Source organism: Sciurus carolinensis, chromosome 8 (genome assembly GCF_902686445.1).
Source record: "Sciurus carolinensis chromosome 8, mSciCar1.2, whole genome shotgun sequence".
NCBI classification, from domain to species: domain Eukaryota; kingdom Metazoa; phylum Chordata; class Mammalia; order Rodentia; family Sciuridae; genus Sciurus; species Sciurus carolinensis.
In genome coordinates, this window is record NC_062220.1 from 61050918 (window position 1) to 61077382 (window position 26465).

Here is a 26465-nt window from a genome sequence, read left to right on the forward strand (position 1 = left end):
CATGTTCAGTCATTCAGGCCTGATAATACTGAGTTAAACATTATCTTCTTAACCTATGAATCAGCAATGATAAACAATATATCCATGTAGAATAAAACCAAACCTATGCTGACTAGCATGTAGCCTGTGCTTAGTTGATAATTCTTGACTAGTGGTTAAGTACTTCATTAATTCTGACACAAATAATATTTACAAAAATACTATTTGAATGATTTAAATGATCAACAGTAAACCTTTCTAGGGGCCTACAGAGGCTTCAGTTTTGTGTATAGTCCTAAGATATCTTAAAATACTTTCTAATTACCTTGAAAAGTTGAACTTGCTCTGAGTAAATTATGAATTCTTAGGGCATGTCCTTGGGGCATGTTCTCACAATAATGAGATTGCAGAAAGGAACTTATTTCTTTCATAATGGAATTTTCATAAGTGCAGGGACATCTTATTGAAGAATGGTATGTCAGGAAAAATTGGGGTAAACAAGAAATTTAGAGACACTCAAAATTTATAAAAAAATTTTGTGTTGTTTGGTGACAATGTGGAATGATAAGTAGAGTAAAAAGTGTCAGATTGTTGTTTTTTCTGCCAATTTTTAAGATGTACTCAAAAGTTAATTAAATAGTCACCTTATTTTTGGAACATTCCAATCTGGTAAAATGTTATGAGTTAATGAAAAGGAAAGAGCAAAGCCATGGTCAGAGGTCAGGGTCCACTAAAGCCAGGTCTGTGGGGATCAGGGCTCAGGGCTCAGGGTAGCGTACATCTCTTCCAGATTCTTCCTAATTGAGGAGAAATCAGCTCGAGCCTTACTTTCAAAATTGCATCAGTTTGTATCATCTGGATGGTTTTGCTTTTATATGTATAGTTTGATATCGGTATGGTTTTAGAAGTAAAATGCATATATTTTTTCTCTTTTTTTTTCTTTCTTTCTTTATTTTTTATTGTAAACAAATGGGATACATGTTGTTTCTCTGTTTGTACATGGCGTAAAGGCATACCATTTGTGTAATCATAAATTTACATAGGGTAATGTTGTTTGATTCATTCTGTTATTTTTTCCCTTTCCCCCCCCCCCCTCCCACCCCTTTTCCCTCTATACAGTCCTTCCTTCCTCCATTCTTGCCCCCCTCCCTAACCCTAACTCTAACCCTAACATCAACCCCTCCCACCCCCCATTATGTGTCATCATCCACTTATTAGCGATATCATTCGTTCTTTGGTTTTTTGAGATTGGCTTATCTCACTTAGCATGATATTCTCCAATTTCATCCATTTGCCTGCAAATGCCATAATTTTATCATTCTTTATGGCTGAGTAATATTCAAAAATATGAAACGCTTCACGAATTTGCGTGTCATCCTTGCGCAGGGGCCATGCTAATCTTCTCTGTATCATTCCAATTTTAGTATATGTGTGGCCAAAGTGAGCACAGTAAAATGCATATTGAGTAATTGTTTTGGACTTTTCGAGTAGATTTCATTTTGTTACTAGTAAAAATAATACTGATGAAAGAAAATGTATGTGAAAAGCATGCCACACTTATTTTAAAACATTTTAAAATTATTTAGTATGAAAATGCCTTATCACTTCATTCACCAGCAGGCATAAGAAATATTATTAGTGCTAAGCAGAAAGATAATATTAAGATCTAAGTAATTTGGCATTTTGGCACTTACATATTTTTAAGAATGAGTTATTTTATGAAAAAAAGTATTAAATTCCTTGTAGGGAATATTCCTCAAGCTTATCTGATAGCAGTCACTAACACCATGGTCTAAGTAAGCCAAACAGTCTGGACAGAGAAACTGAGGTAATGGTAAAGACTCGCCATGGAATGAAGGTCTTTGCAGCTATTGAGGCTGAGTGTGCAGGAGTTTGCCATCCCCTGAGTCCTTTGTCTCAGACCTGTTGCTGGGCAGAATTGCTTAGGCATGCTTGGTTTACACTACCTCAATGTATAGTTCACCTATAGGTGACTCTGTTATGCTTTAACAAGCGTGTTAACCTGATTGGATAATGTGCCTATAGATGTCCTGTACAATCCTAAATAAAATTAAATCTGTGCCTTCAGAGCTTAATCTCCGATGTCTGAGTGCACTGGGGTAGACATCGACGTCCTCATCTTCAGCGGACCCCTGTCTCCAAACATCTACAATTTCTGATCTAAATTATATTGGATATGATGAAAAAATAGATTTTACTTTTAACAAAACCTTTGAGATATGTGTGAATTTAGAAACATGTCAGACTTGACTATAAGATCAAGTTTTCCTTGGTAATATATTTCATAAGAAAAAGGGTCTTTTATAAATTAGTCAAAGTTCTTAGTGAATCAGACTAATTGTGCCATGAAACAATAATTAATTAGCATGATCAGACTGGAATATATTAGATTCTGATTCTGAGTTTTGGGACAGCATTTATCATGGTTGTAGTCTCATTTCAGCAAGAAAGGTGGTCAGATGATTACAAAGGACAAGCTTTTCCTAGAGTGTGAATAGTGGTGAACCTTTAGATTATTTTAAATGTTCTCTCACTATATATGCCTTATTCTAAAAATATGGGTTTCCTTCCTTATTTGAATCAGAATAATACGTTTTAAAAGAAGGTGCTCAGCATAGAAAGTATGTTTAGGAAATTCTTCAAAGTCCTGTATTTACTTCTCAAATATATAGTAAAATAGAAACATGTCATAGTCTCCTAATCTTTGTTTCCACTAGACTCCATATATCCAAAAAGTAAAGGAAGTTATTCCAGCAAAAAAAAAAAGATAATTTCTTAAATGATAGCCTTATATCCTTAGGCTACTGGTTCTCAAAGCCTGGGCTGTGGAATAGCAGCAGTATCAGTTGAACATTTGTCACAAATGCATATTTTCAGGTCCCACAAGACCTACCGAAACATAAACCCTCAGAGTGGGGGTAGTATTTGGATGGTTTTATTTTTATATATAAAATTCCATATCGGCATAGTTTTAGAAGTAAAATGAGTTTTGACAAGCCTTGCATCTAACTCTGATGCCTACTGAAGTTTGAAAGCCATTACCTTTGATTATTGGAGGTAAGATAGATAGGTCTGCTACAGGTGACATCTGAGGATGTGTTCAAGACACTAGTCCCCATAAATCAAGTCAGAATCTCTGGCCTAGTGTCAGCATTTAAAACCTTCCTGGTGAATCTAATGAAGAGTCAGGATAGAGACACTGTAAGGAGCTGCCCACATCTGCCTACAGATCAACCACCCGCTGCATCTTACCCATTTTGTCCCGGAAAGGGAACACCTATAAAACCTTCAGTTGAACAATATATCACTTATGCTAACTCTGAAATAATTATTTAGAGATCTACTCCTATGAGAAAAGTAAGAGGTGAATGATTAGAGTGTTCAAAAATATACACTCATATATTTTTCATATATATACGAAAGTACATATAAAGGATATATAAGTTCTAAATTATGATTTCCAACCTATTTCAAGGCACCCATGTTAATTTTGTTGAAATAGTTGCAGAATTGAAAGCTGGGAACTTAATGGGTAAGCACACACTAATGGTCACATCTGTCGCCCCTGCTTCCCTGCCACACCATTAGCTGAAACGGGGAGCCAAAGGGCGTGAATATTAAAGGTATGCTCATACATTTGCTTTCATTTATACACCGAGCTACTAGAGTGGATTTCATGAATTGCTCCCATTTTAGAAATGTGTTTAAAAATCAGCACACTCTCTTCCCTGGGATTAAACAGACCTCCTTCCCCAATATCGATTGCCTTGCTTTCCATTTTATCCCCTTTCATTTTTCACTGTAGCAAGTGGGTTATCTTTCTAAAAGGTGAATCTGATCAAATCCAAATCCTTAAAAATAACTTGCATGGTCCCTGTGTAATATTCCTGCTCCATCTATCCACTATCCTCTCCCCTAATCGCTCCTATGATATGGTGTCACTAAATGCTTCATGTCCTGACCCTAGTATCCTGTCTGCTCTATCTGCAGAACATGTTGTTCTCTTTACTTGGAACACCACCCCTGACACCTCGCCCTCACTCATTCATCCTTCAAGTCTTTGATATGATTTCTTCCAGGGAAACTTACCTGATTATGTTGAGATAACACTTTCTGCGGACCCCTAGGATCATCTTCCTCAAGACATTTTGTTAGAGCTTGTTTACCTTTAAGAATTTCCCAGGGAACTGAAAATTTGAAAAAGGCATTTTCTTATATCTATTGCTAATTTTATTACCACACCTAGCCTAGTGCATGTTTTCAATAAACATTTATTCAGTAAACGAAAGAATGGATTTAAAACAACCCAAAAACAGGCAATGCAGCCAGTAACAAATAGAAAGCATTCAAGAAACAAACCAAAGAAAACAACAAAGTAAAATAGAGTCAGAAGTGAAAGCTGCACATTAAATGTGCTGTGATAGACAGGGGCCTGAATGACTTATCTCCTGGGTCTCTTTTCTTACATGGTAACAGCCTGACACTTTAGTCCTTTGCCTTTTATTATGCATAAAGAAACCGGCTTCTGGCAAACCTTTTCAGAAGTGCTCTAACTAAGAGAAACTCCACACCTCTAATTTTTCAGCATTTCTCATTTTTGTTTCTTATGCAGATCTGAAAGATGTTATTAGATGTTTCATAGTTAATTCTGTCTGATCAAACAAGTTTGGGAAGTGCTGAGATAAATAAGAGTCTTTAATGCAGATTCAGAATCTTTATTATGCTAATGTGCTTTGTAAATCTCCAAAAGGGAAAACAGCAAGCATTTCTTTGAAATATTTATAAAAAGACATCTTGCAGAATTGTCAGTGAAACAGTTAAGAAACAACTTAAATGAATAAGTAAATTTCTCACTCCAGAAAAATGGAGTAAGATAGGAATGTCTCAGAGACACTTCTATCTTTCAGGAAATAGTGCAGAATGATTTTCTGAACTTTATACATTTTGTGAGCTTAAAAGAAAACTAGAACTAATTTATATATCTGCAAGGCTACTTAAGGTATGTTTTAAATGCATATGCAACAGTAGACCACCTCATGCTTTGAATCTAGTCTTTGCAGCTCTGTCACTAGGCTTATTTTAAACCAGACAAGTTTTCTTTTCCTCTTCTTCCTCTCCCATTCCTAACCCGGTGAGGCGTGGGAGGGTGGGGATAGGTGGGGTGGTAGGTTACCCTTTCCCCATGCTAGACCAAGAGTTTTCTGTCTTTGACCATACACCTACCACAGGAATCTAGTAATTCAAACTTCAGGGGTGGTGCCAGAAGATCTAAGCAATGGCTATCTTCCAAATTAACAAGCGAGTCATAAATCCCTCCCACCACACACACACACACACACACTCACAGAGAGAGAGAGAGAGAGAGAGAGAGAGAGAGAGAGAGAGAGAGAGAGAGAGAGAGAACACCTGGATTGAATCACTTCTTTTATAACTCTTCTCTTGGATGGGAAGAATCACAGCCTCTGGGCCAAGAGTCCCCTGTGCTTCCCCTTTGCTCGGAAAGCAATAAAACTTCTTTTTCCTTTTTCTCAAAACCGTGTCCTCATTATTGAGTTGGCATCAGGGACAAGAACCAAGCTTTCAGCAACACATACAGCATGCAATACGATACACATAAGGTATGGTTCCTTATATAACTACACTTTCTTGTTGAAGATACAGTAGACTGTGCTGTACACTTGTTTTGAATTGTAAAGATTATATATACAAAACAGTTCAAGGAAAAGTAACAATGTCAGCTGAAAGAAACAGGGAAAACTTAAATATATAAGAAGTTCCTAAATGTCCTGAAGGAAAATGGCATGGGACATTATTAGAGCCTTGGAATTTAGGGCTCAGATTATATTGAACAATGGAATGAGACCTCATTCATTTCCAAAATTAGGATCTGTATGCTCATGGGTAAGTTTAGTGGGCACCCCACCCCACGTGTGCATTTATATTTAGGAGTCTTCTCGGGGAAAATAGCACTGACAACTTGATTACTTGTCAAATATATGAGTCAATGCTTTATGCATTTATATATTTACTTATTTGCTTACTTATTTAAGCTGGTTTGAATTTGCATTTGATATTTTCTACTAAGAGGGTTTTGACTAATGGACAGACCATCCTTCTCTCAGACAGAGCCATGGATTTGATGGAGTACTAACTGATGTTTCATCAGGAACTTGGGGAGCATGTGAGACAGCAGTGGCACATTCAGGAAGAAATGAGTGACTTTCAGGTGAACCATATTCCTGCAAAACTGCTAGGGCTTCCAGCTAAGCTTGCAGTGACATTTTATGTCCAGTTGAACCACGATGAAGAACAGTAATCAGTCAAGTAATCACTTGCAGTACCATATGAACCATGGTCAACAGTTGGAAGAAAGGGGACTAGAAATGGAATTTGACCTCTAGGAACTTTATTTGAGGGCTTGCTCCCTTGGAGTTATGAAGGTAAGACTTTGAGAAATATTTCATATTTCGTCACAAGGAAATGTTGGAAATGTCTAGAAAAGGGAAGTACTTACGACTACAGGAATTTTAGTAAGTTCAGTGGAGGCTTGCAGCTGTTGTGATCTAAGGTACAGTTGTTAAGTGCAACCTCAGACTACTGGTATCCAAGAAGGTAGTGAGGTCCTTTCTCTGGAGAAAGGAAAACATTGGCAATGCACTCTGGCCTCTTCACAAGGCTTTGGGAAGGCCAAACTGACGAGAAAGGGTGAAATTTTGAACAACTTTATAAGAAATAAGCCTGACTAGTTATATGAGGGTTGGATTGAGGAACAGCTTCAAAAAAATTTAAATTGGATTTAGTGTGAAATAGGAGGCAAAGCAATATTTTTATATCACCTTATAAAATGGTCTTAGCATCACTTAATTTGCTTGCAGTACAAATGCAATCAGACCTCTTGTTTTCCAGTTTGAGTTTTCAAGCTTCCTTATACAGCATGAGGTCCCCTGTTTCCCTTTTTAAGATGTCTCCCCATATTCCCACCCTAACCCCCAACTGACTTGTTCGAAGAACCAAGGGACTAACTCAATACAAATGAGCTGATTCTACTTCTAAACACCACACAGGAAGAGAGAACTGTGTGGTCAATTAGTCCACATCCATCATTGATTTGGTCCGTGCCTGTTCTTCCTGCTTGAATGCCCTTGCCCGTCCAGATACCTGCATAGAATGGAGTGACTCCCATCTTTCTTCTGTAAGGATACAGATTTGAGGTACTTATTTTCTCAAATTGCTTCCTAAACCAGGACACTATACTAAGCTGGCTGGGTCTGAATTCATGCTGACTCACAAGGAAGCAGCACAAATATGTTCCTAGAGGGGAAACTCAAAATTCCACAAGCTCTATCTCCTAGCAGCTGATCACAGAGCAAACTTTGCTGCCTTGCTGCAAATTGACTACAAGTTGAATAATACCAAGTGTTCCTGAAGATGTGAATAAACAACAAATTTTATAAAATACTAATAGGAGAATCATTATACCCACCTTAAAAAACAAGTTCACATCTAGCAAAGTTCAAGGTGTGAGTGTTTGTGTCCAACAATTTTATTTTCTATCTGCTCAAGATGAGTATGTTCATGGCAGTATTGCCCCCAAACGGAAAATGATCAAAATGTCCACTAATGGAAAATGACTAAACTGTGATACAACCATACAATAGATTGAAATTTACCAATGAAAGTAAATGAAGCACAACACATGCCAACATGGACAAAACTCACAAACAATATCAAACAATTAAAAGAGCTAGTCATAGAAGGATACCTAAAGTTGGAAACAATATATCAAAGTTCAACAATATGAGAAATTGAACAATAAGGGATATACATGTATGTGATAGGTCATTAAACACCAGTGAATGAAGAGCACACACTTCAGGGTCCTGGTTAGCTCCACAGGGGACAGAGCTATGATCAGGTAGAAGTACATGGAGGGCTCTAAATGTTGTAATTTTATATATCAGAGAACATGTGTTTCTTTTATTATTCTTTAAACCATGCAGTACAGATTTCATATACACATACACATATAACACATATACGTATCATGCACACCCATTCACATATATAATTTCATAATTAATTACTGAAAAGACTCACTTAAGTGAGTCATATAAGTACAAATCCAACCAATCTTCATGACTTTCCCTAGACTCCCTGCCTCTTAATACTCTAAGGAGATGAAGGCTGACAGAGGAAGAACCAAAATGCCAGCTTTTTCCTACCTGTCCTCTACAAACCACAGAATTTGTGACCAAATCAGTAAACATGGGGTATATCTTCCTGTAGGCTATCCTGTGAAAGACCTCTGGCTACTCTGGCTTCAGAGCACAGTTGCCTATTCTACACGTGTTGAACACTTCTTTTTATCTCCTTCTCTCTTCCGAATTTCTTCACTTACTTTCCTATTTTTTTCCTTTCATCCCCTTGTCAAATACCTAAACTCAAAATAATAAAAATTGGGTGGGAAAAAGAAAAGTAAGCACTATTTTTTTTTTTTTTTTTTTAACCAGGGATTGAACCCAGGGGTACTTAACTATTGAGTCACATCCCCAGATACTTTTTTTTTTTTTGCAGTACTGGGGATCCAACTCAGGGCCTTGTGCTTGCAAGGCAAGCACTCTACCAGCTGAGCTATCTCCCCAGCCCCCCAGATCCTTTTTTATGTTTTGAGACAGGGTCTTGCTAACTTTCAGGTTTTCCTAAATCACTGAGGCTGGCTTTGAACTTGGGTTCCTCCTTCCTCAACCTCCTAAGCCACTGGGATTACAGGTGTGCATCACCACACTTGGTGATGTAAGTACTTCTTAAAAACTATTCTATGTACAATCCTTATGTCCCAGTAGGTATTTGGTGTGTGAGGGGGTGAGGAAGGGGAACATCAAAAAAAAATTTTTTTTGTAGCAAAACTTATCAGTCTTTAGAACTCTGGAGGATCTAGTAAACTGTTTATTTCCAAATTTGTTTGATCAAACATTTCCCTGGTCTTCAAATACCTAATCTTGAATAAGAGTGTTCAGTGGAAAAAAAAAATAGAAAATGCTGAGTCTGCATTACTAACAAGAATGTTCTTATAAAGATAAGAAGAGATAATGCTATTTTTCTACATTATAGTAATAAAATATTTTTATTGAATTCTCCCACTTCCAACAATGATTTCTTTGTTGATATGAATATAACAAATTCTCTAGGGTAAACATTACAATTATAAGTGAATGACGTCTTAACATAATTGTCTTTTTTAAACATTTCACATCTTGCTTTCTCCCCCCAAACTGAGTGTGAACCTATTATATAAGAGATTCTATCTTGTGCTTGGGAAACAATTGTAAACAAGGTAGACATAGCTATTTTCTGTAAAAGGTTTATTTGTAGGGAAAAAAAATTAGAAACTAATTACCTCTCTATTAAATGTACTTAATATGATAGTAAAATAAACATAATTTTAAGATAGATTTAATGTGCTTTTAGTCCCTTTTTGTCCCCAAATTATTGTAACTTCATTTAAATTAAAGGTTGATTGGTTATTTGACTATTTACTATTTGAGTTCCTCATTGTAAAAAAGACTGTACAAAAGAAAAAAAGTCATATGAAAATTTCATTTAGAACTTTTGATTGTTAGTCTCTGCTCAAACATCCCTCCCCTACTAATAGAACATAGCTTCACCAATACTGCAACATCTTTGCCCTTCCAAGTTTTAATTATTATATTTGTGTAGCATGATCTGATGTTTTATGATTCAAACTATGAAATAAAATTAGAAATGTTATTGTCAAATGTAAAATTAGAAATGTTAATACAGGATTTAATGTAATTGAGGAAAATAATGTCGGATCTAGTCCCTTAAGGAAATGCAGATCTGGTGGAATAAGAATTTTTTAAAAAAATAAAGAAAAAATATTTATAAGAATAAAGCAGATTATTCAGAGATGAACTGTTTAGAGGTGGCTTTGCAACCTGGTAAAGCCTATATTTTCAGAAATAACTCTTTATGATTATTCCATGAAAGCCAAATATGAGGACAACCATGCTCTGTCACATTTTTTAAAAACAGAAAAACTATATCAAAAGAGTCCGTCTGCTTTGCTCTTTGTTCAAGAAATTAGAACACATTTGAAATTGTAATTTAAATTTTGTTAAACCTATTCTACTTATTTTTAAAGTTTAAGATTCATTTACCAAAAATCGGTCAACCTTGTTTATCAGGTTTTAGTTTAGATTTCCCACCCCACCCCCTATTTTATGAGAACTCTGTTCAAGATCCTTTTCATTTCCAGGCAGTTTCAGGTAATGAGGATTTCTAGCACCGGTATTCTCCTAGTTTAAACAGACATCTAAAAGGTCCTGTTCAAGTTTTGAGCCCTGTTTTCTCAGTGAGGTACTGGTTCTAGTTTTGGGAATTGGAGCTAGCTGACTTATTCTGTTCCTCAGATTGTTAAAATATCAAAGCTTTCAGTTTTAATAGAATGGCTTTGACTCTGAATACTCTGCTTTTGCTACCAGAGTCACAAAAGCAATGAATCTCTGTGGCAGGTGCAATAATGATCCCCCAAAGATGTCCATGTTTTCATCCTTGGAAACAGTGACTATGTTAATTTTACATGGTAAATGTGATTTTGACAATTGGATTTAAATTTAGGATTTTAAATAGGAAGATTATCCTGGATTATGTAGGTGAGTTCACTGCAATCACAAGCAAAGACACTTGGCCGGCCATCCCAAACCAGGGCTGTTTTTCAATGAGACTTTTTTCAAATTTAGCAAAAGTGTTCACTTAAGAAGCTATAATAAATGCTCTATACTTTCTAATTAAATGTTATCCCTCTTGTCCATGAATCTTTGGCAAAAATGCCTTTCTGCTTACTCAAGGACAGTCAGGAAGCATTTGACCTGTTAAGGAAAACTGCCTTTAGGAGCTGGAAAAGAGAAGGAAACAGATTTCTCTCCTGGAGTCTCAAGATAATGGGAAGTTATCAGGGAGAATATTTGGTCTTTGGTTTTTGGGGATTGGCTTATTTCACTTAATATGATATTCTTCAATTCCATCCATGTTTTCCCTGATAAATGGATGATGATACATAATGGGGGTATGGGGTAAGAGAAGAATGGAGGAAATTCAGATTACCTAGAGGGAAATGAGATGGGGAGGGGGTAGGAGTATGAAAGATGGTGGAATGAGACAGTCATCATTACCCCATGTACATGTATGATTACACGAATGGTGTGAATCTACATTGTGTACAACCATAGAAATGAAAAGTTGTATCCCATTTGTGTACAGTGATTCAAAACGCAGTCAGCAAAAATAAAAACTAAAAATAAATCACACACACAAAAAGATAATGCGAAGTGCTATGGACCTGTTTCAGACTTCTACCTTATAGAATTTAAAAGAATAAAATTTGTTTCACTTTAAGTCACTAATTTTGTGGTAATTAGTTACAGAAGCACTAGGGAAAAATTAAGAGTATAATTTGGAACTCTTGCTTTCTACTTGGATGAAAGCTCACCTTGCCAGTTCTTTTCAGTAGGAAGTGTCAAGGAAGAAAGAATTGCTTGCCTTCTCTACCCATCAGTTCACAGGTCTTTTCCTCCATGAGACCTGAAATCAATCGGTACCCTAGGCTCTGGTATCAGCCTGCTTTTACTTACAGTGACTTCAGGTCCTCTCTGAACATGCAGTGGGATGGAAACACTAAGGACAACAGAGGTATATTGGAACTGTTCTGGGACAGGTGGTTACCCTTCTTACGTTTCTACCACAGTACTCACTTCATTTTGCTTTTGATTACAGATAACTGCTTACATTACCTGTCCCCTCATCTCTGCTTCATCTCTATTCTTTACGATATGTTCATGATCATCATTGTCATCACTCTCATGAAAATCGTAACAACTAAAATTTCCATCAGCATATTGGCAGTCACATCATGTATCTTACAGAAACAGCTCATTTAATCCTTGCAACAGCTACAAGAAGATGACCCTAATGTTACCCTCACTTTATAGAGAAGTTTTAAGGCATGCAGAGGTCAAGTTGCTCAAGGTCACACAATAGGAGGTGGCAGGGCAGAGGTTCTGTTTCAAACAGACTGGTTATCCCTATTTTGTCTCCCAAATAGAACTTTTCATCAAGTGCTAAGCATTCTTGTGAAATGCAAAGGACACCTTGGTTCACATATTTACATACCTAATCCTAAATATTAGTGGAGAAAAAGGCACAACCAATAATGCCAACAGAATAGTTTGTGGTCTATCCAAAACCCTGTGGCAAACTATTAAAAAAAAAAAAAAAAGATATTCACAGAAGTGTTGTCCTTGGTCTTTTCAGATCTAAATTAAAATTATTAGAATTGATTTAGGGAAATAAGAGTTATTGGAGGAAACACATACCTTTTAAAGTTGCTTTTTGATTAGAGCTTAACCACAGTGTCTATAAGTGGAGCTGGCAGCTGTGTTCCCCTTAACAGGTCAAATGCTTCCTGACTGTCCTTGACAGTAAACTGAAAGGGCATTTTTGCCAAGGATTTGTGGACAAGAGGGATAACATTTAATTAGAAAAGAGCATTTATATGGCTTCTTAAGTGAACACTTTTGCTAAATTTGAAAAAAGTCACGTTGAAAAACAGCCCTGGGTTGGGACTGCCCGCCAAGTATTTTTGCTATTTAGCAAACAGAATAACATTGATTTTGATTATCCACACACGTATGCCAAGAGAAATCACAGGTCTAAAAGATAAAGTTGGGCTCTAAGAAGTAAAGTTACAGCATTGATGGTACTTCTTTTCCAGGGAATTTCTACTTCTCATGTGATGTATTCTACTTCTTATGATGTGTTTAAACAAAGGTAAGTGCATTCTACTAATTTAATGATATGCGGGGTAAAAAACAGTGAAATTACTTAAGTGATGACAACACTTGCATAAATATGAGCATGATTTGAGAAAAAAGGTGATTTTTTCAAACATTAGATCCTTTGATATAAAATGACTATAAATTTAATTGAATCTTAAGGCCATTAATGGAAAAATTGCTGAATAAAATGAAAACAAAGTTAATATAAAATCTCCTCTTTTTCATAACTGTTAATCATTTGGTACTTCCAAACTTGAAGAAAACATTTTTTCTAAAATGTCCTATTTCAACTAATTATAAACAAAATTCACATATTATAGTTGAGTTTTATTTGAGGCACATCTTGTCAGGTTGAAAAATCATAATAATTCTTACAAGAGTATCTATCTACCTAAGTATATACACATATAAATACTAACTGTCCCATTAAACTAATAAACTCAAATTATGAGACGTTTGAGAATCTAGTAAGCTTCAATTATGCAGTTTAGCAAATGTGATTTTATTCACCCTTCAAGAGCAAACCATTTGCAGTGTTCCGTCTTTATCAAAAAACATACTATGCCTCTGGGCCTAGGAGTATTTGATACTCTGTCCTGTTTCAGGTTCTGCGGACTCTCTCATTCCTGTCCTTCTCCACAGCTCCTGGGAACTGCTCTTTGTGAAAAACATTTGGAAGCTTTGTTCATGCATGACTACTTTCAGTCCAGTCCTGTGGGAGGTGTAGAGGAAGAAAGGAATTTGGCTGAGGGAAACAAAACATATTAAGAAAACAAAACATGACATAATAACAGCACTTTAAAAAAACAATACTAATCTTGTGATTTGGCTAAAGAGCACAAAGAGATAGGTTTGTAAAGTAGAACTTAGTAACTTTCCAGTATCCCATGGGTCTACTCTTACTGTATTAAAATACTAAAAATTTCAAAACTCACTTCTAGAATATAGATTTTTGAAAATAGATTTTCAAATGTGCATTTGTCTCTTCTATTTCAGTTGACATATTTGGAGTGAAAAAAGGGATTCCTTTTTCCTTGCAGTAAAGGCCATCCATAGAACCAAAAAAATAGCACTGAAAACTGGAATCCAACTCTCCATTTGGGTCCGCCACTTTATGAGGGAGTCACTAAAGTAGTGATTTATTCAAGGCACCAAGACCCAGATCTCTCACATTCAAATTTTGGCTTTTAATCTACCGTGTTCCCCCTAAAATGTGGGAACTTTTCCGTGAAATGGAAATAACATTTGTTGTGGGAGGGAAAAAAAAAAAAGTATTCCCCTTTCCAAATGGAAATACCATTCAAAGTACAGGAATAATTATATTTCTTCCAGTAGTCACATTAAAAAATGTGAAAAGAAACAGGTGAGTTAGGCCCAGTGGTGTATGCCTGTCATTCCAGAGTCTTGGGAGGCTGAGTCAGGAGGATCTCAAGTTCAAAGCTAGCCTTAGCAACTTAGCAAGGCCCTTAAGGCCCTTAGGAACTTAGCAAGACTCTGTCTTTAAAAAAAAAAAAGGCTGGGAATGTGGCTCAGTGGTTGAATGCCTCTGAGTTCAATCCCTGGCACCAAAAGAAATAAATATATGCATAAATAAATAAATAAATAAGGCAGGTAGAATTTAAAATATTTAACTAATTCAATGTTATCAAAAATACTATCAGCTCAACATGTGCAGGTTTTTTTTTTTTTTTTTTTTGTACAAGTGTTTGAACTCGTGTGTATTTCACACTAGAACATCAAGTGCTCTATATAGCCATGTGTGGTAGTGGCTGCTGTTGAGTACAGCTCCAGTGTTGCTGAAACAGATGGTTAAGACCTATTAATTTCTTTACTGCAGGACTTTTCATAGTCATTGACATGTTCATGTGCATCATGCATACTTATTTACATCTGCTCAAGTGAAACAACTGGACTTGTACTAAACCATGTAGCAACCTTAAGAAAAGCTCCTTTATGTACTGGACTTTGAAACTAACAAATTACTTACATTTCTGTATTTTACTTGTCTCTGCCACTTTCTAGGTAGCCAACATTGGGCAATATATTAATTTCTCTTAAATTTGTCCCTTTACCTGGAAAATGGAAAATTTACTGACACTGTAGCACTACTGTGATATATAAATGAGAGCATTAGAGATAAGCCAGAAAAGTACCTGGCACACATAGGCACAGAATGAATGTATTATGCATGCATTTTTATCAATATATCAATATATTAAAGACACCAGAAGGGATAGAGTACCTATACTATATTTAAATCTATGAGTTTAGAGTTGTGAATGAATTCTCTTTTACTGTCAAAATTTCAAGGGACTTTGGAACTATGTTGAACTAGAAGCTTCAGGTGTAGTACATCAGAGAGATGGGTCTTAGAGAAGAAAGAAAGGGCACATTTGCTCCATGCTTTCCACTCCAACTTGAGTCAGAAAAACTCTGAGACAAAGTTTCCATTTGTAAGAAAAGATTCAGTTAAAATTAATTTATAATCTGTAATAGAGAATTTAAGGATGAAGTAGAATGTACACCCAAGTTTTTAAAAAAAAGGTTCTATTTATTAAAGGTAGACTGCCTTTGAAGTAGGTTGCTAGGAAAACTGGTCACTTATGGAATGGTAATTATTCCTATTTGTAAGTGAGGGAAACATCTAATATTACAGTGGAGTACTGCAAAGCAAGTCCTGTGCAAATCACCTTAGTGAATCTGTTGCTGGTATAGTCCACATTCTACAAAACTGACAATTCAACACTATTTAATTAAATAAAAATTAAAGGCAGAGTTGTTTCAAAGTAGTTTTGACTTGTCTTTTTTTTTTTTTTTTTGATTTTCAAAAGTGGGGCAAGGATCACATTCTATGAAGTTTCCACAAAAATCATTACAATTCAAGACTGCGTAACAGAAAATTCTAGGTAATGTCTGATCTTCACAGTGATTTTGAAGACTAGCTTCACAGTGAAATTGCACAAACATTTGCCAATGTAGTAAAAATTAACTGCAAAACTATAGACCTCATTTAACAAAAACAGAAAATCCTGGTAAGACAGAAAGTACACACATAGTGTTTGCACAGGTATAAAATTTTATGAATCCCTTTATCTTAGTCTGTTTTTTTACTACTTCAACAGAATACTGAGAATGAGTGATACAGAATGGAGACTTACTTCTTACAGTTCTGGAGGCTGGGAAGTCCAGTGTCAAGGTGCTGGCATGACATGGTCAGGTGCTGGAGCTCATGTCTCATTTTTTCTTCTTATAAAGCACTAATCCCATCAGGGGGCCCCACCCTCATGACCTCATCTGACCCTACTTACCTCCCAGAGGCCCTGCATTCAAATATCATCCACATTTGAATTTGGGGATTGGTTTTCAGAACAAGAACTTTTGGTAACACATTCAAATCATAGTACCCTTCCTAGGGATAGAAGTTGGGAAAAGAAGTTTATTTGAGCCTTTAGTGTCTCAGGGTTCCCCTCTATGTACCTTCTTTTAAGTGATGCACTATAGTAGCACTCAGGAAGAAACAGCACATTTGTTTATTAAAAGTGGCTAAAATAGTCCCTGCCTAGACTGGTCTGCTATGCATGTTTTCCTCAACAGTTATCTCATTTAAAATCTACTACAATGCATTCTTAATCAAAAGAATGATCTCTTTGCAAAACGACAGGGTTTCATCCCCTTTATAGATGGAGACCCAGGAGGAAGGGAAAAAAATTTCAAAGAAGCTAGAAATACTGACCTTATGCATAATGTTTGAGAAGATTTATACTGGGGCTGTTCCAGTCAAGCATTCTCAGCTCTGTCCTGGACAACCACAGCCAATTCCTGTCTATGCATATTTGGGTGTCTCTAACTTGATGAAATGTGTTTCATAACTTCTAATGTAACTAAAAAAATCCAAGTAAATAAAAGAAATCACAACAAACACCAAAGTGAGCAGTTATTGGTTAAGGAAAAAATGCCTGGGAAACAGGCCAATGGAGTTGTGAAATATAAAACTCTTGATATAAATGCATTTTAACTGTTAAGACAGGGTTTTGAAGTGTAACTAAGAAAATTTCCCAAACTAACATTAAAATAACAGTTCTCCTGTAGTTATGGTTACCTTAAAATTAGAGACGCATCCTAAAGTTGATGCATTTTTCTCTTATTCACATGTTCCAGTATCAATACCAATGTGAGACACTCCACAGTTTTAACTAAAGATGAAGTATGATAGCTATTTTGTTTTTGAGGCATTTCATCCAAAACGCATATCAATAACTATCTTGGTAAATAGGTATTGTAAGATCAAATATTCTTTATAATTACCAAGAACAAAATGCATTGACAGTGTATACTACAAGCCCTGCTCATTTCTAAGTGCTGAACGTGCACTGTGAAACACTGACAACAACCAGTAAGATGGTCTATTCAAGTCTATTTTTCTCAGATGATGAAAAGAGGTAGAGTATGATTAAATAACCTGCTTGGGGTTCAATGACTGACAGACTAGCACCAGGATTTGAATCCACACTGGGTGCTGGAGCCTAGGATTTTCACCATCACTTTCTACACTACTCCAAAATGGAGACTAAGAAATGATCATGCTAATATCTGTAATACTGATCAGCTAATACCTGTAATACTGATCACATTATTCAATGTATTCATTATGCAAGGCACCAAGGATAGTTTTACAGACAAAAAAAGGTTATAAAAATGCATATAACTGTGGCCTCAAGTACCTTCAAATCTAATGGATGTTAAGATAACACAAACAGCTTTGATACAACATATAATAGGTACCATTTTTTTAAAGGTAAAAATGTATTATAGTTCAGAGAAACTCTGAAGGGCTCAGTGGGTTAGATGAAAGATCATATGTACATTTTCTGGAAAAAAGAAGCATTCTTTGGAGTCCTCTGACAGATACAGAGTTAGAAGGCCTAAGTTTGAAACCTTCATCATGCTTGAGCTAACCTCTCTGAACCTCTTGGATCTATCTCACAATTATCGTCAGCATTCAATAAGAACATATGCATTCCATCCAACACTTTAGTATGAGACTAAATGTGATTGAATTAGATCAAGCATAAAAAGTAGTTTTTCAGAAAGGTACTATAATGAAGGGAACTGTAGACATCACAAGAACTTTAGGGACTTTAGGAACAAAAACTGGGGCTTTCTTTTTTTTAATAGGCTTTAAAAAATCACTTTATTTTTAAGAGCACTATGAAGAACAAAAGAGAGAAGATGACACAGAGATTTTCATGTACACCTGCCCCACACATGCACAACCTCTCCCATTATTAATATGCCCATGGGAGTGGTACGTTTAGTTTGTTACACCTGATGAGCCGAGGGAAATGAAAAACAAATTGGGACTCTGATTGACTCAGTTTGGGTCACATGCTTAATGACGGGGGACTTGGACTAATCAGGCCTGCATGTACAGCTAGGGAACTGAGAAATGTGACTGGCAACCCTATATAGAGAACCAAGTAGTTCTCAAAAGGACAGAACAGATGCCAGTGAAATCTAAAAGAGGTATCACAAACAAAAGTGCTGATGAATAAAATAATACTATGAACAGACATGAATGAAGACTTCATATGCACCAGGCAGTTTCAAAATACGTAACATGTATCACGTAGTATAATCCTTAGAGGAGAGCGTGGGCAATGAACAGAGCAGTACTTGGATGTAGTACAGGAGGAGAGTGGGGAGTAGTGAAGCTGGCTCAGATGATGAAGAGCTCTGACTGGCAGGCCATGTTATATTTCATTTTATTGACATGTCAGAGAAATGCAGGTGACTGCACAGAGTAAAGAATAGCCAGAGCTCTTCATTAACTAACCTGAGTTAAAAGAGAAAGATGTGGGATATGGGAATGGGAATTTAATCAGTATGTTACCTCAAGTGGAAGTTCAGTGAAAACCTGAAATCAAGAGGCTGCTATGGAAATGGAAAACAGAAAAAACAAATTTAAAAAACCCCAAACATAAAAAGATGCCCTGAGGGTGTGCCCCCAAATGACTAAGGATCTCTCACTAGGCCCCAGCTTTCAGGGATTCTACCACCTCCCAAAAGCACTGTCCAGGGAACCACACCTTTAAGGATAGACCTTTGGGCGACATCCAATATCCAAACAGCCACAGCAAAAATGTCAGAATGAAAGGTGAGAACTGGGTTCAAGGGAGAATGATGATGAATTTAGTTCAGGGCACACTGAGCAGGAGCAGGTGATGAATTCTCAGAAGAGGTATTCAAGCAGGTAATCCCAAACCTGGCATTTTACTGCCATAGAAGAACAAGTGGGGCAGGAAACTCAAGCTTTTGAAATAGAATTGCAAAAAGAGCTTTGTGAAAGAAGAAATAAATATACCATACAATGATACTTAAATTCTAGTGCATATTGGGTTTAGCCAACAGGTTTGTAAAATTTTAAAAATTTAGATTTATTAGGATTTATTAGTAACACAATCACAGAGAATAAAGTTCAAGAATTCATCAATGATGGTCACCAGTATGTGCTTCTTTGTGGCTTTTTAAACCATATTCCTCATCATTCAAATTTATTCATAATATAAATTTCATATATAGCTTCACAATGTGGATCTTACAGATCTTCCATCAATAAAATTAATGAAAACATATCTTTCATGAAAGGCACATAAAGAATCTAAACTAACACATTTAAGGAATTTTGATAACTTTGAATTTCTTTACATCACAAAGAAGGAAATAAATCCCCCAATGAAACAGATATGAATGTAGTTTGTGTTTACCCATACACACACACATATACACATACTTCAACAAACAAACTTGAACGAAACAGTGACACATAACTAAACTCGGAAACCACTTACCGGCAAAGTTTACCAAAAGACTTAATCTTTCAGGATGAGTTTTAAAAAAAGAGAAATGGGGCAGGGAGTGCTGTTCATTTTGTTAAAACAAGGTCTCAGAGACACCTTGTAAATAACCTTAAAAAAATGATTCTATCACTGTTCAATATCTAGCTGATATATAACACTTATTGGACCAGACACACAATCACTGATTCTGTTAAATACTATTACTCATTTTTCCAAGTATTATTGTCCATTTAATTGTCAGAAATAACAGAATAATTTAAAAAGAAAAAAAATATAAATTTAAACAACTAAAGGGAATTTGGATATCTAAGGAAAAAAAGTTATTTTAACATAGTGTTAGAATTGGAAACTAGTTACATGTATGAATTTAAAGCTTACATAAAATATCAGCAATAGAGTATTCAAAGATCTTTCATGTTATCCTGCAAACAAGAAACTATTATGTATGCTAAGTACAAGGGATTTCCCAAAGGAAATACACAAATGAATGTCTCAAAATTCATTATGCTAAATTTTTTTTTACCCACAAAAATGCTCTCAACATCCACCTAAACTTAGTTATAAATAAAAATGTAGTTATTTAAAGTGTATAAAATTAATCTGGCATCACCTTTAAGGTAATGCATGAATACTATCCAGATATTAAAATTCAAAGTGAAAACAAACCAACTGAATAAAAATTACGTGTTTATAAGTCTAAGATAGTATATCCTCAAAAATCTAAAGTTTTAGTTTTCAAACTAAATATAATGTAGAATCAGAGCATCATGCACTCATTAAATAAAAGAACAGTTGAAACGCATACATATTGAAATAATTGATCCAAAGGCAGGAATACTCATCCTTTTAAAGAACGTTTCAATAAAACACATTAGATTTAAAGAACAAATCATGTTATTAAAATAGTCTGTGCAATGTTCATACAAATAACATTTTTATGAATACAAGTATACATATAATCAAGATAAGGGGCTGTGACATTTTCTAATATCAATTATTGTACCTAAAAATTTATAGGACATGAACATAAATAAAGCTTTTTGAAACTGGCAAACATAGTAAAAGTCTGTCGTTCAGTACAAGGTACTTAATATTAATGTTATTTCCAAAGCCATCACACTAGAATTATAAGTTGCCACTCTTTAAACCTAAAAGTAATGTGGGAAATTAAAGTTATAAATACATTATACATACATTTGCATATTTACACTTACACAGAAATCAATACACTAGAGCCCAGCTTTAACACTGTCCTTCATTTCACATTCAGGACCATCTTTCACAATTAAAAAAGGTCCTTCTGTTACTCTCAGCTAAAGAAACAAAACAGAACCACTTTGGTCAGATCCCAGATGCATCTGCTATATACTACATTCTGTGTTGCTGCAAGACTCTAGTCTAGAGAGATCCATACATAAGTACTCATTTGGTTTGAAAATGCATGTTACTATTAACTGCAAAACTTAGAAGAGACCACAATCTTTTAGATTATTTTTTATGATGACATCTGTTACAGCATCAAAAACAAACTGCACGTTCTTAGTATCTGTGGCACATGTGAAGTGGGTGTATATTTCCTTTGTGTCCTTTCTTTTATTGAGGTCTTCAAACTGACATTGAATATATGCAGCTGCTTCTTCATATGTATTTGATCCTGAGATGGGAAAAGCAAAGGATACAAAAAGTTAAAAGTACTTATACTACTAAGCAAAACGAACCTTAAAATATAAAAGTATGACTCCATAGCTGCATTTTGCCCTAAAGAATGAGAGAAAGGATTTCTTCTAAATGAAAAACAGCTGAGTTAACTACCTTTAAGGACTATAAGTTAGTCCTTAAAACGAAAATCTCCTTTGCACAGTTTTTTTTTTTTTTTTTTTTTTTTTTGCAGTACTAGGGATTGAACCCAGAACCTTGTGCTTGCAAGGCAAGCGCTCTACCAACTGAGCTAGATCTCCAGCCCCCTGCACAGTATTCATATTTGTTGTGGTCTTTGTTCTAACCTCAATCTCCAAATATCAGATCTTCTTTTTATTCTTATCCTCTATCACCTACACCCCAAAGTGAACCACTTGGGTGCCTGATGTTGGCATGCTGTTGCAGTTCTAGTCTAGTAGCAGATCAATAATGCTGGGTGAATGCTGATCAGCTTTTTCTACTTTCCTATTTACACATGAACTAGCATTTATCATTCTTGTTTATTCAAATTGTACAAGTGGGTACAATATAGCTTAAGGCTACATGATTACAAATAATGAATGACGCACTTCTACTTTCAGGTTACTGACTAAAGACTTCAAAGTACAAACAATTCAGAAATTGGTTGGCAGTACCTAATGAAAACTGCACACATACTCTAACCCAGCAAGTCAGGTTTTACTATATACTTAATGCAATTATATGTACATGTTCATTAGAAGACATATGGAGAATATTAACAGTGGTACTAAAGTTCATCAACTGTAGCCAGCTAAAAAATTCTGGTATATTCATACAACAGGCAAGAGATGAGAACAAAAATACCACAGGAACACACAGTAACACAGAACCTTCTTAATCTTCTTAATATTTCGTTCAACAAAAGAAGCCAGAAACAAAAACAGTACATACTGTGTGATACAACAAATGTTTGAAAAATATTAAAAATACACAGAAGAGACAAAAGGCAAGATAATGATTACTCTGTGGTTGGAAGGGGTGGGAGGGAGGTGCTTGATTAGTTAAGGTTGGGAGGAGGCACGATAGGTCTCCTGTGATCCTGGAAATGCTCTCCTGAATGGAGTGGTGGATGTTCCTTCTCCACTTTTCACTTTGCATGTTCACTTTAAAAGACTCAATGCTTCACTTGTGCTGAGAGTGTATGTCTATACGCATAACAGTACTGTAATAAAATATATTAATGAATACAAGATGATATATAAAAGAGTTATGTAAAATGTTCCTTTGAATACATTATTTAAAACCCTCTTTAGTAGTAATAATCCAAGATTATATGTCTGGCTTTTAAGGTCCTCTGCTACCCAGTCTATTCTAGAATGCTATTCTGAGGCCTGCTAGTCCCCATGGGAGGCTCCCTTTGTATCAGAAGGACCTAATATACAAACTGCCCCCTGTGTTGCTGAAGGTTTTCCTCTGCACTGTCCTGCACCACCTGATTTCTCCAACCAGCTTTCAGGTTGCTCACAATTGGCACTCCATATAACTTCAGAATTATCCCAATTCCTATGGGCTCTGTATCACTAAAAATCCCTAGACGATGGAAAAACTCTATTTCAGTTTCGGTTACACTGCTTTACAGGGTCTCAAATACTTTTTTCAGCAGTAGGGTGCCTAAACTAGAATGTGAACACTTCAAGGATAAGATTCAGATTCTACAGCTTCCTAAGCTCCTTGCCTGTCTTACATGACACCTTGTAAATTCAACATGACAAAGGCCAAGATGCTGGGCTTAGGGAACTCATTATATAAGGGATAAAGACATAGTAAAACTACTGTCTTTGAAGAGGTTTACATTTGAATTCTGATGTTCCTAGCAGATAATCGTATATTTCAACAACTCCATTTTTATCTTATTAAATCATAATGATGTTATTGCTCCGAAATTCTGAAGCAATGAACAGTGTCTTGTTGGACCAAGGAAGTTAATGTGACCCCTAAATTAAAAATATGTTTTGGAATAGTTTACAGTGAGTGCTCATTTGCTATAAATATTCAAGGAAACTGGTTAAATTACTATATCCCAAGAGTTACAAGTTACAGGATTGAACCAATAAGCACATTCCTTAATCTGATTTTAAATCTTAAGAATAGGACAGCAAAGTGTATGTGTCAAGGTGATACATATTTTCAAACAATGTGATGGAATTTTCCTGAACAAAGATGAGTATACAAAAAAACTTTTAAGAATGGAGAACTGAGAAGTTGATGACACAATCAAAAGGGAAAGAAGGAAATCTGAGTAAAAATATGAGCTTGGTTTGAATTTCAGGTGCTAAGAAACGTAAGAGGGCACGCAGCAGTTGGTAATGCAAGCCTGAGGCTCCAGAGAGAAATTCAGGTCGACAAGAACATGTCAGAGAATAAATATGTCTGTGAAAGGGCAGAGTGCTGAGGGACTGCAGGGCTGCAGATGGAATCCAGTGAAATGGCAACAGACAGGAAAAAAAGGCAGAGGAAGAGAGCACAAGAGCAAGCAGACAACAGAGAAAATGAGGGTGTGTTTTGGGGGCCAGCCAGGCTTATTTCATAGGAAGCAATGGCCCTAGGAACCGAGAGCTGAGGTTGAAGCAAGTGGCAATTGAATCGATATGTAGGGCGTACAGTGTAGATTTTAAATTATAATCTTAACACTGGAGATATGAAATAATGATCTAATATTATTTATGGGCAAAGATTCTGAGATCAGGAATTCTAACTTGACAATATAAGCAATAATTCCTGAACACACTGTACACCTGGGGAGGAAAGGGCTAACAAGTACATTCTTGGTTGCTGTGAAGTTCCTACAGGCATATAATATTTATGGACTAATTTCGATACTTTGGTTTTTATGAATTTGTACAAAACAGCTACTTCATCATAAAAAATGATAAAAAATAAACCAAAAAATATGTTCAAGAAAGGGAAAACTGAGAACCTTGTTTCTAGATTACTCCAATCTTGGAATTGAACAAAGAGTAATTTTATTCTTAATAAGCACTAAAAATCTTTCTGAATAAAGTTACTTAGGATACTGTGACTTGCAAAAGTTTTTAAGCAAATTACTGTATGAAATTATTGTGAATTAAAGTATAACTTCACAGTAGACAGACAGGGCTATAATAATGAGTAGCATTTCTCTTTTGCTTCCACAGAGAATTTAATTAAATGTAGCCTAGTTATTAATGGTCTGGATGCAGGAGAGCAATCAACTTGGGTCTGAAACTGGACTCTATGGTTTTTGTTAAGCTCAAGTGTTCACACCTCTATGAGTAGGGCGATCCAAGTACTGATACACAGGATTGACTAATGTCCCCTGGAAATGGCAGTCATTGACAGTACAATTATTAATTATTATTAAGATGAACTAAAATTTTGTTCATAATCAAACAAGTTCTTGAGATTTATTTTTTAAGCAGGAAAGACTAGTTAAGGGTAAGTAACTAAACTCCTCAGAATATTTTGATTTAGAGATCATTTAAGTCAGTTGTAGCTATATGTTTTTGTTATTAAGGTATAGAGTGCTCTTTACTAAACTAAAATCTTACTCAGAATCTCAATGTGTAAAACAGATGAAAACTGAGTTACTCTGTAACAGAGGAGCTGTAATTTGGTGTGTGGGGGAGGGTAAATAGCTCTATTCCCAGGGTACACTCCTGAGAGCAGGCTAGGAGGAGCTAGACTAGACTCAAAACAATGTAGACCCCAATTCCTGATTTTACAGACGGTGCACTGAAACCTAGATAAATTATAAGTCTTGTTCAAGGTCAAGGAGCTAATTTTGAAAAAGCTAGGATTGCACTTTTATTTTTTTCACTCCCAGTGCATGTCCCAGAGTAGTAAAATTAAAGCATCATTAACAGTCTCATTATCAAACTTTAGACTTCTTAAGAAATCTTCTCTGATGAGAAGAGTTAGCTGTCTCACTATTTCCTTTATTTTTCTCCTTACAAGAATGCCCATGTTCCTTCTTAGTGGCATGGTGTACAGCTCTAGTCTGTTTATGTCAATCAGACAGGGAGCAGAGACATGTTTTATTTAAGTGCATACCACAATACCTCTCTTGGGATCTGTTTCCTGGATGAATAAACCAATATCTTAACTCTATGAAGACTTGCAGTCATCACTGAAAATTATCTATCAATCTGCTTTTCCATAAAATGAACACATTGTTTTCAGTAATCTCTTCCACATCTTGGGTTCAAATGCAGTTTGATAAATAATATTCCCTAAAGGCATAAGAGCTATCAAAAGTTGAGAGATTTAAATCAACTGAAATCTTGCCTTAGGGGAAGCTTTACTTAGAAATACATGATGTGTTAAGTTATTCAAAGAAAAGCAAAATACCTGCATATTCTGGATAGCATATAGTGAGGGGGCTCTTTTTGATTTTTTCTTCAAAGAGATCCTTCTTGTTTAGAAACAGTATAATGGATGTATCCGTAAACCACTTGTTGTTACATATGCTGTCGAACAATTTCATGCTTTCATGCATTCGATTCTACAATAGAAAATAAAATCAAGTTTTCACTAATATAAAATCAAGTTTTCACTAATAGCAAGGACCTTGATGACTATTTTCAGAAATCAGTGTTCAATAAAACAGAACTTCTTAATTGAAACACAGATAACACTCTACAAAAATGCATTTCTGCCATTTTAAGTACACTTTGATGTTAGCTAAGATGAGTGTCTCATGGCTTTTTGCACTCAATAATTACTTGCTGAGTGCTGTCATTCCTGTGCTATGCCTGGGGACCTCCTGTGCAGGATGTTACAATAATCTGATGCCCAACAGTGAACATCTGATAAAAAATCCAAGATGGCAGGGCTCATCTAAGTTTTCATTAAGAGGTAAGTGGGGCTTTTAAAGATAAATAAATTTAACAAACTGACAGTCTAAAGAAAGGAGATTTCCAATTCTTGTTTCTTACCCTTCCAGGGTCTGTATTCAAAGGGGGCACTGAGATATTTTATAGCACTGAAATGAAGGAAAGTATGGTGTTGCACTTTAATTGTATATACTTGACTTTAAAAACACTGACACTTCCTATCT

The 26465-nt window shown here is 35.7% G+C and overlaps 1 protein-coding gene and 1 non-coding gene across 2 annotated transcripts in view; both read right to left on the reverse strand.

Moving 5' to 3' along the window:
* Window positions 1-1320: 1320 nt before the first annotated feature.
* Window positions 1321-1427, reverse strand: LOC124992064 (U6 spliceosomal RNA). The gene has a single exon (XR_007110061.1). It is a non-coding gene; the product is annotated as a U6 spliceosomal RNA (small nuclear RNA).
* A 17840-nt stretch (window positions 1428-19267) lies between these two features.
* Window positions 19268-26465, reverse strand: part of Gnai1 (G protein subunit alpha i1) — an 81033-nt gene continuing 73835 nt past the window's right edge. The window contains exons 7-8 of the mRNA XM_047561778.1: window positions 25757-25910; window positions 19268-21365 (exon numbers count right to left, since the gene is read on the reverse strand). Of these exons, the coding sequence (XP_047417734.1) occupies window positions 21175-21365; window positions 25757-25910 (345 nt within the window). The 3' untranslated portion in view covers window positions 19268-21174. The remainder of the gene's footprint in view (window positions 21366-25756; window positions 25911-26465) is intronic.